Source organism: Gavialis gangeticus, unplaced genomic scaffold (genome assembly GCF_001723915.1).
Source record: "Gavialis gangeticus isolate Ggan-Ray unplaced genomic scaffold, GavGan_comp1, whole genome shotgun sequence".
Lineage (NCBI taxonomy): Eukaryota > Metazoa > Chordata > Crocodylia > Gavialidae > Gavialis > Gavialis gangeticus.
In genome coordinates, this window is record NW_017728992.1 from 128027443 (window position 1) to 128043829 (window position 16387).

Below are 16387 nucleotides of genomic sequence, written 5' to 3' on the forward strand. Positions count from 1 at the left end.
GTTTTTTTTTTTTTTTTTTTTGACTTGCATTGCAGAAATTTTAACACTGGATTATATCTCAGCAAATTTTAAATTAGTAAGAATCAAAAAGCAGAAAAACATGGGTGGTCCAACACAGACAGAAGGTATCCATGAAAAATTAATCTGCAACATAAGGGTCCACTATGTATTTCATCTATATAAGGCCAAGATATTCTTATTTCTGCCTTCAGGAAGCTGCAAAGTTGAGGAAAACCTACTTTAATGAACCATAACCTTGCTTAAGTACAGTAGGAGTAAAAAGGAGAGGAGCATTCAACTCATCTCCTTCAGATCTAAAAAGATTAGCTACTACAGAAAGATAACTTACTGAAAGATACAATGGAATTTCAAGGAATGTATGTCTGTATGTATGTTCACTTATAACTTGAGAAGGGATGGTCCCATCTACTCTAAACCTTCCAGGATCACCGAGTACCATCTGAGGAAAATTATAGGCAGATTATTTTTCACATGACCCTTTTTGGGGCTTCCACCAACTGGGATTACTTCACTTCTTAGATAAACTGGTACCACTCCATTTTGGATGCACTAAATTCAGTTCAATGTTCATTATTATATTGACCTTGTCTTTTTTCACTCCATGTTAAACATACTGTACTATGTTCGTTAAAAATAAACAATATTTTTTTACCTAAATATCTTGTACTAAGTTCTTTGAAAATAAACAAACACTGCAATTACAAAAATAACCTAGGCAAAGAATGGGTACTTCAGCTAGTCTGCATATACAATTGCATATTTGCACACAGATGTTGTATTTTGACCATCTATATTCTATCACAAATGAGTGTCAAGAAGGGTGCGTATAGGGATTTACACGCATGCATTTTTATCTCTAAAATGTATTTTACAGGGTTAACATACAACAATTAACCTCTGCTTAAATCAGCTATTTTAATTATTTTAATTTTTTTATTTACTAAAAATACTTTTAAAAGTAGCTAGCTATTGGAAGTGTTTGCTAATTCAATCTATTCTTCTTCAAGTCATCAGAATAAACCCAACTCTCAAGCACAGAATAACAGATTTGAACATATGCCACATGCTTATCCAAGCTATTCATCCAATTTCATTTAACTCTTGCTATTTATATACTAAAAGGCAGATCAACTTTTGATTTTCCACAGCTTGGTATCTACCATATGGACACATTCTTTCAAAAAACCAGACCCTATTACTCAACTTAATTTAAGGCTGCAGAGCAGCATTTGCTAAACAAAAGTGTGCATAACTGACATGGAAATCCATGCTGAGTTTCACAGCAGCTAGTTAAAACAGCTTGTCCCAGTAGTGAACAGTAATCACGTAAGTTAACATAGTTTTTATGGCAAGAGTAATATTCATGTTCCGCCACAACAACACTTGCAATGATAATACAAGATGAGGGCAACACTCCTAGTCTATCTCTTAACTCCTCCCTCATCTATAAGACATTAGTGCTGTTATTACAGAGCCATTCCTGCCCTTTCATAATGGCTATACAGGACAGATAGCCTTACCAATTAGTATTAAGCCCTGGTACCTGACTACAGCACTTTATATGTGCAGCTTGAGGGACGACGAACCTCACTCACATCAGGTAAGAAATTTTTAAAATTAATTAAAAAGTTAAAGGTGGGGGTGGGGATTAAACATTATTTTGTGCATGCGTTATAGTAAGTTTTGTGGATAGTAGAAGTTATAATGCTAACTGCAGGGCTAAATATTTTAACACAGTTATATTTTAAGAACTTTTCACCATAGAGGGGAAAGCTGAAATGGTGATGTAGATTTGCTTCCAGAATCTATGCGCTTCTGGCACACTTGCTACACAATTATGACTTGCTTCTCTGGTAGCCATGTTGGTCTGAGACAAAAAATAATGCCGAAATCTAGAACTGTTGGTTCAGACATGATATCTTTCATCTCAGTTGGCCTAATAAAAGATATCATCTCTGAACCAACAGTTCTAGATTTCTGCAAAACCAAAGAACGACACTTTTACTAAGACAAGGTCACAAGATGCAATAATTTTACAAGCTATAAAAACACATTTACAATGATAAGCCTATATATTTTATACTGCTGTATTAATTAGGCAGTATAAGTTATAAGTAGGTAGCTTTGAAAACAATATATATCAAGAAACTTTTCCAGTTACAGTACTCCTAAAGATACTTCCATGCTGATACTGCAAATATTTACATGTTTACGATGAACCTTGCATTATCAGTTTCACTCCTGGCCAAAACAGGCTGTATTCATAAGAGGTTGAAGCAATTCAAGAAATGTCTGTGTTGTTAGGTGAATCAGATGATTCTTAGAGTATTAAACTAGAAGTAACAGAATAAATAGGTCACCAATTCTAGTTCACCCCAAATTATTAGTTAGGATTTTTCTATGCTAGGAGGTTGACTATAATAGATATTACAGAATGATTCCTGATACAAACACACTATTCCAGAATAATTTCTCCATTTTGGATTAAGTAATTATCCCAAAGCAAGTGACTTTTAATCTGGTACAGTGTCTGCTATTCAGTAATAGGTATTGCTGAATAACTCGTTTTGCAATAGTTATTCTGATCAATTTCTCTGTATGGATACTTATTTGCCTAAGAGCTCTAGTCAGGGACCAGAAGACCTACAGAACTACATGTGGGACACACATCCAAACCAGGATAACCACTGAGACAAGAAAGGGAGAGGTGCAAGAAGATGATACTGGCATATATAGGGGTACACAAGCTCTTACAAAATATTTTACCATTTGCCAAGTTTCATCTGAGTCTGTGATCTTATTCTACTACACATTTAGCCGGAGGGGCCAAATGCTGAATATAAAGGAAACTGGCATCACCTGTGGAAGGTGCTCTGTAAAAGCTAAGTGTGGAGACAATACTGGCTAGTAAGGAAAACTTGCACTGCCAACTGTCCATCATGTTCTTTACTCTTTTCTATAAGAGACTTTGTTTTCCGATATGATCACAACCTGGCACCTTTGCAGCTACTAAATTCGCTCAAATCAAAATCTGTTACCTCTTAAAAAACTAATAAAGTATCAAAAATGATCTTTGCACTTTATTTTAATGAGCTGTCAGAGTCAGCATATCACAGAACTACCTCAGCATCTTGAAGAGAGTAGCTTTTAAACACTTTAACCTTGCAGCTGGCCAGTGTCTAAAAAAATTCAGGAATATAGTGACCTTGCTTGGTAACTTCAGTTTGACAGCAAAAACCACACTCTGTTCACATTTCTATACTCTACCTCTCTGCCAATCCAGTATTCCAACGCAGACTATCATAACTAAATCAGTTACAGATTTGAGAGATGCAGAACAACTTTCTTTTGGGGTATGCCATTTCAAGTAATTCTTGGCACAATGAATTCAGCATGTTGACAAGTTTGTTTTTTTTTATATTGTGACCTGCAATTAAAATTAATACCACTTCCAATTATTTTGCATCAGCTTTAACACTTATTGGAGATGAACAGAACCTTCATACAATTTCAGAACTTCACTTAGTCACTGAAAACTGGGGAAAACAGGACTATAATGTTTACATTCAGAACAGTACCATAGTATCATAGTGCTTAGGGTCGGAAGGGACCTAAACAGATCACCAGGTCCGACCCCCTGCCCCAGGCAGGAACAGGTGTCAGGGTCATATCAAGAAATAATGGCCAATAATAATAATCAAGGTGTGGGGGTCACAAGAAATAATGGCCATAAGCTAGCAGAGAACAGATTTAGACTGGACATTAGGAGGAACTTCTTCACAGAGTGGCCAAAATCCAAAATGGGCTCCCAAGGGAGGTGGTGCTCTCCCCTACCCTGGGGGTCTTCAAGAGGAGGTTGGATGGGCATCTGGCTGAGGTCATCTGAACCCAGCACACTTTCCTGCCTATGCAGGGGTCGGACTTGATGATCTATTGAGGTCCCTTCCGACCCTAACATGTATGAATCTATAGGAGCACCACCTCACTTGGGAGCCCATTCCAGAGCCTGGCAGCCCTAACTGTAAAGTAATGTCTCCTGATGTCCAGCCTGAACCTTCTCTCTAACAATTTGTGGACTTTATTCCTAGTAACCCTGGGTGGTGCCAAGGGGAACAGAGCCTCCCCCGATTCCTGCTGGTCCCCCCTAGTGAGTTTATAGATGGCCACCAGATCCCCTCTCAGCCTTCTCTTGTGGAGGCTGAATAGGTTCAGGCCCCTTACCCTCTCTTCGTAGGGCCTGCCCCGCTGCCCCTTGACCATGCAAGTGGCCCTCCTCTAGACCCTCTCAATGCTAGTCACATCCCTCCTGAAGTGCAGCACCCAGAACTGGATGCAGTACTACAACTGTGGCCTGATCAATGCCTCAGAGGGGAGGAATCACCTCCCTGGACCTGCTTGTGACGCATCTGCAGAAGCACGACAAGGTGCGGTTAGCCTTACTGACCACTTCCTGACGTTGGCGGCTCATGTTCATCCTGGAGTCAACAATGACTCGAAGATCCCTTTCTGCCACTACGTTAACAAGGGTGTTCCCCAGCCTATAGGCATGTTGCTGGTTCCTTCTCCCTCGATGCAGCACCCTGCACTTGTCTGCATTGAATTCCATCCTATTCTCATCTGCCCACCTCTGCAATTTGTCTAGATCCAGCTGGATTCTATTCCTCCCCTCCAGTGTGCCCACCTCACCCCACAACTTGATGTTGTCAGCGCATTTGGACAGCATGCATTCCATGCCCACATCCAGATCACTGATAAAAAAGTAGGGGCCCCGCATTACCTGATGCCTTCTTCTTACTTCCCATGTACTTAAAAAGTCCTACCCTATGGGATAGGCTTGGCAATCTGGTGATTGAGGCAAACGAAAAAGCTGACCTCTTTAACTAATTCTTTGCCTCCATATTCCTGAACAGGGAGTCTCTGCAGAAGGGGCAGAAACCCGATATCAAGGTAAAATAAAAGCTTAAGTTTTGCAGAACACTAGAAATTCTAAAATTATACAAGTATCTTCCAAATCAGTGGTTCTCAAACTCTATAGACTCAAGGCATGATTCGTTAAGACTGAGGGGAAAGGAGGAGTTCAGAAAATGCCAGCTTTTAGTTTTTGCTCATTTTTGACTACAGAAAAAAATAGAGCAATTCTTCTGTTGCAAAGAACTCATAAAACCATAACATGTCAGAATGCTTTTAACACTATGGACTCCCATTTGAAATCTCCGGGTTTCTCCTGTGAATCGTGTATGGGTACCTAACATTGCTAACTTTATGTAGCACCACGAGGCAACCCTGAAAGGATCTCAAGGAACCACAACTTGCCCCAGGACCATGGTTGAGAATTGCTGCTGTACATGTTTATACATGAAGTTCTAGTCAGTTCCTAAAATCTGGCAAGCACATTTTCCTTCTTTCATAGGCTGTCTTGGAGCAACAATGGTAAGTCCAGCTTAAGGTTAGTTAACCAGTCTAATACCCTTGAGGAAAGGGAATGTATCTCTGCAATATAGTTTATAAATTATTCTTGTACCAAGCCATATGTTAAGATATCCAAGCCATTACAGGATTTCTCCAAGTTCTTGCTGACAAAAACACTGAAAGCACACAAACTAAAAAAATGCAACAATTTGTTAATACACAATCCCAACAAATAAGCAATTTATGTTTTGCCCTCAAGAAGCAGACTTTCCATCACTCCATCGCCAATCTTTTCCTTGATTTTATAAGAAATACAGAACAGAAAAATAAAACACTTCAGAATTTATTGGACTGCATTCCTTCAAACATGCAAGTTTAAAATTTTAACCAAACATTATCAAAAGTATGCAGGAATAAGTGAATATTTGTACATTTATTTTTATGAAATTGAAGGATATCTTCCAACTAACACTAGTGGCCAACACTTTCCCCGCCCAGTAATCCCTTAACATTCAATTTATATTTCTTGCCAACTAATATTTGGTCCTGCTGAGAAGGAGAAAACTTTTTAGGGAAAAAACCTAAACAAATAAGTATTTTAACAATAAACAGATAAAACGAGTGTGACAGAGCATCTCTTCCTGTATTAGTTTTGGCATATACTATCAGAATCACTTTTAAAGGTAAAGTCAAAGAGACATAATAAATCTAAACTTTTTTCACTTCTGGAGAATAATTAAATTTTCAAAAACTACAGGTAATTAAGACTACCCAAAATTAAGTAAGTCTGGAATTACAGAAGTGCATGTATTTCACCATATCTGCAAGGGACTCCGTGTAATTAAACACATATTAATTGCCCTAATCTTCTTAGGCAAGTAATAAATTGGAAGAGCTGATTAATGTGCTGGATTTAGTTCAGCTTGTTAAACCTGACATCCTGGCAAAGGAAGACTCTCTCGAAAAGCTCTTTTAGCTAAGTAATTACAATTTTACTCTCAGTAATTTGCCATTCCGTAATAAGAACTATTTGGTATATTGATTCCCCATCAGTATTTTTTTAATACACGTTAGTTATATTGGAAGAGTACCATTATGATGTTCATAAAGGTTATGAAAAAACTGTGAACTTTGACCTTTACTGTCCATCAAGAGTCACTTTCACTCTGAACACAAAATGAGTATATTTCCTTGTAGGCTATAAATCCTAATTAATTTTAATCCTGGAAGCAGTTAATAACATTTTATAAAGTCCATACGGACACATTAAGTACTCCATACCATTCATAAAGCCAATGACTACACAAGATTAACATTAAAGACCTGCTGATATCTTCTGGAACACACTGAAGGACTTTGTTCTGAGGCAATTCTCCATTTCTCCTCTCTTTTTTTTTTTTTTTTTTGCCCATCACCCACTGCCCCTCCCCACCAACTGGGAGAGACGACAAGTTTCTTGAGATTGGAGGAATATTTTCTTATGCATTTGTAATATATTGAATAATAGGACTTGTTTCTTATAACAACCTTGGAACGCTACAAAGAAAGTATAAAATATTGGTATTTAAGTATATTTGTTCATCCCTCTCCTGAAGACACCTAGATTCTCAACTACAAAAGAAAGGAGAAGGTTGTGAAAGATAAAGGGCTTACTTCTTAAGGAAAGAAGAATCAAACATGTGAAGCCCTCAGCCTTCATAGAGTACCGGTGACCTCCAATGGTTACTGTTATTTTGGGGATAGCAAGAGATCAGCTTTTCTACACAATGTAAAATGAAGTAACAGCAACTGTAATACTCCTTTTTGAGTCCTTAACTATGAGATCACATAAATAGCGAGTCTGTCCAGTAGCCAGTTCAAAGAATGGAATTGCTTTCGCTGCTGAGATAAACCACTTATTATAATAAATGTTAAAAAACTGAACTAAAAGTTCTACAGGACCAATGATTTATTCAGTGTGGCATGAAGGGAACTAAGATAGAATTACAATTATCAAATGTGGTATTTCTGTTATGCCCACAAAAATATTTCCTTCCCATTACCTGCAATCTATCTGTACCAGCGTAGATTTGTTCCCTGTTTAAGGGCAAAGAAAGAGGTGGCGCTGTGACATTTGTTGGCTGACACATGGGTGGTTTACAAGCTACACTGCTTTTGCTGTAATTAAAGAACCTGGGCATGCCTACATTGCCTTCACCCTGCACCTGGGATTACTACTAAGAAGCACAAATGCCCACTTAGCACATGCAAATGAAAATGAAATAGTATAGGTGACTTAAAGCAACTATGAGCACATGCGGCAACAGGAAGCAGCATCTGCACTGAAGACTGATCCCAACTGGCTACTCTGCCTTTTTTCTGGGATTTGGTATGCACTCACTCAGAGCATATAAAAAGAGCATATTTTCCAGTGATGGTCCTGGGAAAGGCATGGAGACTATCTAGACAAGCCACATATTTCTCCTCAACTGGAACTGACTGGCACTTTGTCAAGATTTCCCTTGCCTGCTGGAGCTTTCTGAAAAGTTTTGGGAAATCTAACTCCCACAAGAACACTTCCCTAGTTTGCAAAGCAAAGCAAAGCAAAGCAAAGCAAAGCAAAGCAGTTAACCATGTTAGTCTGAAGTTAGGGAGAAGGCAGGGCAGTGGGGGACCTTACAGATAGGGCCCTGAGAAAAATCACGATTTTGTGGACTGCGTGGAAACCACAAAATTCACCCCACACAGTGATTTTTAAGGGTTGTGAACATAAGCAGCTTAGCCCCCCTTAAAAGCGGGGCAGCACAGAGGGCCGTGAGGCAGGCAGGTGCAGGTTCCGGGCGACTGTATTGGGGGGGGGGGGAAAGAAGGGCACGCAGATGGACATGGAGCCTGCACGCAACCAGGATTGCAGCCAAACAACATGTGGAGCACTGTCCATTCACAGCAAGTAAAAATCAGGAAAAAAGAAAAACGTGGTTGGGGGGGGGGGTTGATTGAGGCCCCTACAGGGAGGGAGGGAAGGAATGGGGCAGGGGCGAGTGGGGCCCCAGGGTAGGTCATGGGATGCTCGAAGCCCAGGTGGTTTGTCATGGGGCACATGGGGGTCTCCCACCATTGCGCGCACCTCAGGAGAAGTCCGGGGAGGGGCGCGTGCCTGTTGCGGGCTGGGCTCTACACCCCACTGCTATATGGTTTATGATGGGAGGATGTACATGTGCCTAAAAAATAGTGTTATCGGACTGCTTTAAAAAATGGCTCTGTCACTCTGCCATCACTGCAGCATGCAGTTTGGTGAAATGGATAATGAAAAGGGGTGGGCTGGGAGTTATTTTGGAGAAATGAGGAAATAAGAAAAATGACAAGTGAAAAATTATTGAGGCTTAACAGAGGGTAACATTCAGCCTCACTTACTGTCAGAAGTCAGAAATGGTTCAATAAAAGATATTACCCCCAAAACATCCCTGGCCTCTCTCAATTCCTGGATCATCACAGCTACGTCATTAATGCTACCACAATAGGGCAGATATCAAAATCTGTAACTTACAGTAGAAAATCCACGATCTAAAGAAAAAAGCTGGACTACAAAGCAACATTTCTAAGCCTATGCAAGAAATATAAACATCAACCCAAGGGGACTTACCTGTAACCCTCTAGCTAATGCACACAACTCCATACATTTAACAACTATGCAGGAGAACTTCAGGAAAAAAAAAAAAAACCTGAGAAGCCATCTTCTTCACTTAACCTGCTCCAAAAGGGATCAACTTAAACGGGACATACTTATGCTTCTAAACTAAGAGATAACCTAACTACTATGCAGCAGACTGTACCATATTACTAAAAATATCATGACAGCCATCCAACATAGGAAGAAAAAGCAGAACATGCAGTTAGTTCAATAAAAGGCATCACCTCCAAAAAATCCTTGCCTCTCACATTATCCCACATGGGCATACATCTAACTTTATTACTATCACAGTGGCAACAAAAGGGCCTAACAAAGCTTTCAGATGGATGCTACAGAAGTGTAAGAAAGCAATGAATATAGCACTGATAAAATCAGAAATTCTACTGACTGCAGCCAGTTTCTTACCTCAGTTTTCCTCATTCTAGGGTAATACCCACCCATTTCTGATTTCTTAAATAATCTGAACCTTAAGGCATTATTTGATCTCTCCTCCCAAGCTGCAATTTATTGCTTTTGTATTGTGCTCCAGACTTCCAAGATGTTAAGCTTTGAATTAACTTTTTAAGTAAGTTTTTCATCAGGGATGAGGCCTCACCCAGAAAACTGACCATTTTTAAGTACTGGATTTAAAAAAAACAAAAAAAAAAACAAACCAAACCACCTGTATAAATTAGAAAGACTCCACCAGAAAGCAACACAAAGAAAACATGACTTACAAGAACAGTTTGGAAGATTTAGAATTATTTAGTCTGGGTAAAATAAGACCAAGACAGGATTTGATATTAGCCTTCAAATATCTGAAGGGTGGCTATAGAGAAGATGAAGGTAGGACAGACTGGCACCAGCTCTGCCTGACTTCAGACTAATATAGCGAGAGACCAAGAGACCGCACACACGAGCCTTATGGTAGACTTAAATGCTTATGTGGGAAATTTTGGTTGAATAAGGCCCCCTCTACATGTTACAAATATTGCACAATTAACTGGTTAACTGCACAGTTACCTTAAGACCAGCTACATGTGCAAAATACTTTTCACATGATAAAAAGCTTCAACCAGCTATAAAGTTAAACCTCAGAAATGCGTATTAACTTACAGCTGGTTGCTACTGAGCTTTAATTTGCAAGCGTAGCAGAGTCTCCCCTGCATCAACAGCAGCTTCTAGCATGAAACCCCCATGCCTGGGAGATCAACTGCCCCAATCCCTCAGGCTCACAGGTACATGGATCTTGCTTCTTGCCAGCGCAGGGGGAGCCTGGGATCTAATATGCAATTGCACAATCACACTTGATTGTGTGGATCTTGCATTAGATCCCATTGCACCTTTACGTGAACATGTAGCGGGGGCCTAATTGTATGAATTTTCTCACTATGAGAGCCATGAAACATTGGAATAGAGAGGGTATGGAATTTCTACACTTGAATATTTTTAAAAGCAGGTTATACAAACACTTGTCTGGAGTGGTTTAGAAGAGACAGTTGTGCCTTGCACAGGAGCGTTAAACTAGATGTCATCCTGAGGTCACCTCCAGTCTGATTTTTCTAGGATTCTAACCCTCTTCTCAAGAACTCCTGCTGTGGCTGAGGCACACACTCAAGGATGAACAATTTCATGAACGATTTAATTTTAGGTGAAACAGTGTTACAGGTACTGAGCCAGTTGTAAGAGATGATCCCAGCATATTTTTCCTTTTTTTTTTTTAAACTGTACTTTTGGGCAAATTTCAGGAAATCAAATTTCTTCCAGAAATTGAGAGCCATCATACTTTAAAAACAAATGCATTTTGTTTAATGTTATATGAAAATATTTCACCTCTTCACCATCTCCACTGAAAATGGATAAAAGGAAGGATTGTTACTTAAAATACCCCAAGCCTGCTATCCTTAGAATGCAAGTTATTCACTTTTGTCTTTCAGCCAATTAGTGGTTATCTCATTACTTTTCAAACTGAGGCACTGGTCTTAAGAAACCCTTCTATTTGGTCTTACTTGGGTCCCAGTTCAGAAAGGTACTCAAATACTAGCCCACTTTAATGTACATATGAAATTATTTCAATGGGACCCCTAAGACTAAATCATATACAAGTGCTTCTCTGAATCAGGGCTACAAAGGACCAATAAGAGGGCAAGAAACTTCTCACCTCTAGTTTCTGTTCAAATCCTGAATATTTCAAGATATGTGTGTAATGGGTTTATGGCCTCAATCTAGATCCCAGGAGATAAGTTTTTCCGTAACACAAAAATCACTACCCTAAGTAGTATTCTTTGGTGGAAATGTCAAAAAAGGGTCAGTGACCATGTAAGTTTAACTAATTTAGACTATTTGTGGATTCTGCCAGAAAAAAAGCAGTTCAAGCAACTCTCCTCACTAGGCAACCTCTTCTCAACTGAATGCTTATAGTGTAAAAAAACCACTGTATTTGATATATTGCATGAAATTCATATTTTTAATTGCATTTAACCATATAACTCAGTAGAGGAACAAATGAAGGCAGCACTTACAAAATCCATTACATAATCCAGGCAATAAAGTTCTATTTTACATTAACTCATTGCACAAAACAGTATGACCCATTGCCAGAAGTAGCAGCCCACCCAAGACTTACTTCTGTATTACAGTCTGTAAGCTCAGCATCATACCCAGTTCACTTTTCATCTTTTCTCTGTTGGCACGACATTCTGCCAAATAACGGAGAGCCTAAGAGAAGTGGGAGATCATAGCAATTAGCAGTTTTGCATCTAGTATTCCCTGTTAATTTCTACTTCTGACATTTCAAGTTGTTAACATTTCAAGTCATTTCAACAATTCATGGTTCTGTGAAAGAAAAAAAGTGTGGGAGGCTTAACATGTATGCTATTTTAATGTTCCAAATACATCCCAAAGGTGTTAGACAAATACAAGAAAGCAGCAGCAAACTGCATGCTCAAGCTGCCTCTCTAAAAGAAGGGTCAGCCTACACCCTTCAGGCTAGCCCCAGTCCACAAAGCCTTTGGATCTGGCAGCAGGGGTACCCCCCTCAGTCACACCAGTGAGCTGCCCGGGGCTTCAAAGGGGGTGCTATCCCTGTGCCATACTGCAGTCAGACACCTCAGGCTCTGGTGGAGGGGCATCTCTAACTATAATGCACCAGAGTCAGGTGGCAAGGGATCATTCTGGCCCACTTGCTGTAGTACAGATAAAAGGCAACCTACCTTCCACACTGGAAGACTATTGTAAGAAATGCCACTAGCATGGTTAATATAGTGCAGTGAGCAAGCTGAAATTTGTAAAGTTGACCCAGAAGTTAACCAAGTTAAACATAATTTGTCACAACAGGCAAAAGAGGTTTCTCCTAAGCCTTCTGTCCTTGATCAACTGTGACCTTTTTTTTTTTAAAGATTTTTTCTTTAAGTAGAAGAAAATGTTATATTTATTCACGCTCCACATGCCCAACAACATTTTCACAGTTTATGACCAAACTTAATAAAAACACTTAAGAATAAAAATTCTCAGAGCGTCAGCCTAAAAAATAAAGGTCTACACAGATAACATTTTGACAAATGTAATCTTATAGCTGGAGACTTAGCTACAAAGAAGAGTTTTGCAAGCTAAAATAGCACAAGGAGGATGCTATGGATGTTGCAGCCTCAGAACAAATCAATCGAAGACTGAGATAGAAAAATGACAGTATCATTATATGCACTGCCCTTGTATTAGAAAGCTGTTAAAATACGACACTTTTTGGGGTGGAAGAATGCTGGACACCATCATGCAAAAGAAATCTGGCTAGATTTATCCTGTCTTCTGGCCAAAACACAAGCTCCACATGCTCATTCCTACTTCATGCCCATGCTCAGATGCATTAAAGGGTCAGCCTTCAATGCATGTAGCACCCCAGTGCCACTGTCGGTCTCTCTCGAGTAACAAAGCAGAGCTTGGGCATGTACTCTGGACCCCAGTATTTTGCCTAATTGGCAGGCTTTAATGTACACAGAGTAGAAGCACAAATCGAGATTATTTCTCAGTGGTGGTCCCGGGCTCTGCAGTGGGGAATACAGATACTGGCCACAACATTTCAGCCTCCAAGATTAAAATCTGTGTTTTCTTCATTACATTTTTCAACAGCTTTTCAGGAAAGGGCTGAAAACATAAAATTTAAGATGCATCTTATTCACAAGATTTCCAAATACAGTAAAATCCCTGTTATCCAGCACTTGAGTAATCTGAACACTCTATTAATCGGAATTTCTGGCTGGCCGGCTGCAGGCAGGGACAGGAAGCTCACACGCGGTGGCCGCCACCACTACGCAACACTGCCACCAACTCTTCCCCTCCCCTTGCCCTCCATGTCCGGCTGGAAACCACTGTGCCTCAGGTAACTGGCATTTTTAGGTTACTGGCACCCCCCATTCCCCACTCATGCCAGATAACTGGGATTTTACTGTATAAGATAATATTGCTAACACTTTCTTTGAATTCATTTTTCTGGATTCCGTAACTTTTGAAGGTAGCAGCAATTCAGTTTATTTCTACCAACTACAGAAGAACTTTGCACTCACTCTCCTGAACAACAAAAAAGAAAAGTTTGGGAAAGGTTAAGGAGACTGCAGCAGAACTTCAGAAGTGCCTTTCATTTAATGACTTTACAGTTTTCATCTGGCTTTTATCCAATTTAGAGCCCTGAGACTGCTGTTAGTCAAACCTAAAACGTGTGCTTATTTGCTGCCTCAGGTTTTGCTTCCAAGTGTTTATAGGTGGATGTTCATGATACAGAGCTGACCAGGAACTTCCAGCAACTGCGTATGTCCACAGTTTTGCAGTTAAAATCTGAAATCTCACAATTTATTTAATGTACTTTTGCAATCCCACTGTTATCTGTATTTTGAGTAAACAGATTAGGGGAAATATGTAAAGATCAATACTGCGCTCTGCTCTGTATACCTACTGGAGTTCCAGGTCCTCTCTCTCTCACACGTACATATATGAACAATAAGCTGATAACATGCAGATACCATAGGACCTTTACACAAGTACTTGGTATGATGCATAACTTGATAACATAGCTTGAAAGTCTGCTCATTCCTTACGTGGGATTCTCTCTCAAGTGTTTAGCCTTCAAAAGCATCATACTTTTTCAACTGCTTTCTTTTGTTGACATGTTTGTCCTTCCAACACTAACATTTTTGCTTAAGTCTGATTTAGTATGAGTGAATCTCCACTGGATAGCAAAGACTGCAATTGGAATTAAAGACCTATATTAAAAACACACACTTTGCTATTGGCAGAACACTATATTATCAACTGTATTGCTTATTGTTTGACACCAAAGAGTTTTAATTTAAATAAAATGTTCGCCAACATTTGATTCAAAAGAACAGAGTTTTTGACCAGTTAGTCCCTTACTGATGAAGATAATCATCTATCACAGATTAAATGAAAACTAAGGTATCTGAAAGCCTAAATAAATAAATAAATAAATAAAAAGTTCCAAACACATACAGCTCCTATTTATTTCAGTAAGAGTTTCTGGCTGCTGAGTCAGCTCGTTTGAAAATCAGGTGATTAAAGAGCTGGATCCAAAGCCCACTGAAGGAAAGACTTGTTAAAGGTCATGGACTTTGGATCAGCTTTCTTTTAGCAAAATACTTGAGCATGCAATTAAAGATAAGTGCACAATTTATTTCACTGAAGTCAATGAAACTATTCACATGTGCCCTAAAAACATACTGAAGTACATTAATGATTTAAAGTTTTTTTTGACAGCCTGTATATGAATTCAGGAACCTAACTTCAAGTTTCTATTTTTCAAAGTCTTACTAAAGTTTAAGAAAAACGGTTAGGCACACTTCTGATTTTTAATGTCTTAAAGAAAGAAATCAAAACCTGACAGCTTGGCTTCTCTTTGGTCATCTGACCTTTTAAAGGGTGGGGAGAAGTAACATGAGAAACAAGTAGTTTGGTGAATTTTTCTATGTATGGTATATGAATTCTAGTTAATTAACTGGCAATCAGCAGCACTTCTGAAGAGATCTAGGAGTTATAACAGAACACACAAACTAAATATGAGCCAACAACGTCATACTGCTGGGGATGGAAAGCAGAAAACTACATTTTTGGCATGTGTAAACAGCACTGCTGAGTGCAAGACACAGCACTGGAAAGGCTTCAGCCAAAAAGCTGAACCCAGTTTTAGACACAGGGTGCCCCCACCACAAGGGCTTCCCCCCTCCTGGCATGGCTGTCCCAAGACTTGCTTTGTTTTGCTGCTGCTGCCTGGAAGTGGAGGGGAATTTCCCCCTCCACTTACTTAAAAGTTATTGTTTAGTAAGTGGTGAGCTTTACTTCCTTAAAACAGCTAAAGAATAGCCTCCATGTTGCTGTTCAGTGGTACAGGCAGGGGAGAGTCCACTCTGAAAAGCTTGAAATTGGCTCCAGTAAGCTTGCAGGGAGGGCATGTTTCCACCCACCAGAGCCTGAACTACAGTGGCCCCTACCTACAATGAAAGAGAGAGTGGGTTTGTTTAATCTTCAAACAGGAAGACTGAAAGAAAGCATAACAACAGGTTTCAATGTCAGAGATGAATGCAGTGAAGAGATCTGTAAACTGTTCTCCATGTTCACTGGGAATGGGACAAGTACTTTACTGAGTTTAAATTGCAGTAAGGGAAATTTCAGTTAGACATAAAGAAGTACTTTAAAACTGTCAGTTTTAAGTTAAGCACTAGAATAGAGAGACTGAGAAAAATCTGTAGAATCATAGATTTCAAGGGGACCTTAAAGGTTAGTCTAGACTCCAGTACAGATGTAGGATTCACTCCTCATAAATTGTCAGTCAGGTTCCTACCCAGTCTCTTCTTAAAAAATTCCAAAAAAGGAGATTCCACAACTTCCCTAGACAATGTTGTTACCCCATTTTTACAGTTAGGAAGCTTTATCTGAGATTTAATCTAAATTTGCTTTTCTGATGCTCAAATTCCACACTCCTCTCCCATGCCAACCACAACAGACCTCAGTTCCCTGCCATCTTGGCACAAGACTGTTCACCTGCTCTCAAATTGCATCACTGAAGGCACTTAAGAGCAACTTAGAAAAAAAGTGCGCGCCAGGGATGGTTTAAGGATAGTTGATCCTGCCTTGAGGCCCAGGTATGGGCTAAATAACCTCCTGAGATCATTTGCATCTGTATTTTCTATGATTCAGATTGTTTACATGACCCATCCAGAATCACAAATGCACCATCACCACAAGATACATTCCTACATCTGTATGCAACAAGCTGAATTTTGGCTTTTCTCCTTTTAACCCAAA

General features: G+C 39.5%; 1 protein-coding gene across 2 annotated transcripts in view; it reads right to left on the minus strand.

Annotated features, from left to right (window-relative positions):
• The window catches only part of ARMC1 (armadillo repeat containing 1), a 61114-nt gene that overhangs the window by 41621 nt on the left and 3106 nt on the right, over positions 1-16387 (minus strand). For both annotated transcript variants that reach the window (XM_019527730.1, XM_019527729.1), the window contains exon 3: positions 11706-11797. In XM_019527730.1, the coding sequence (XP_019383275.1) occupies positions 11706-11797 (92 nt within the window). The remainder of the gene's footprint in view (positions 1-11705; positions 11798-16387) is intronic.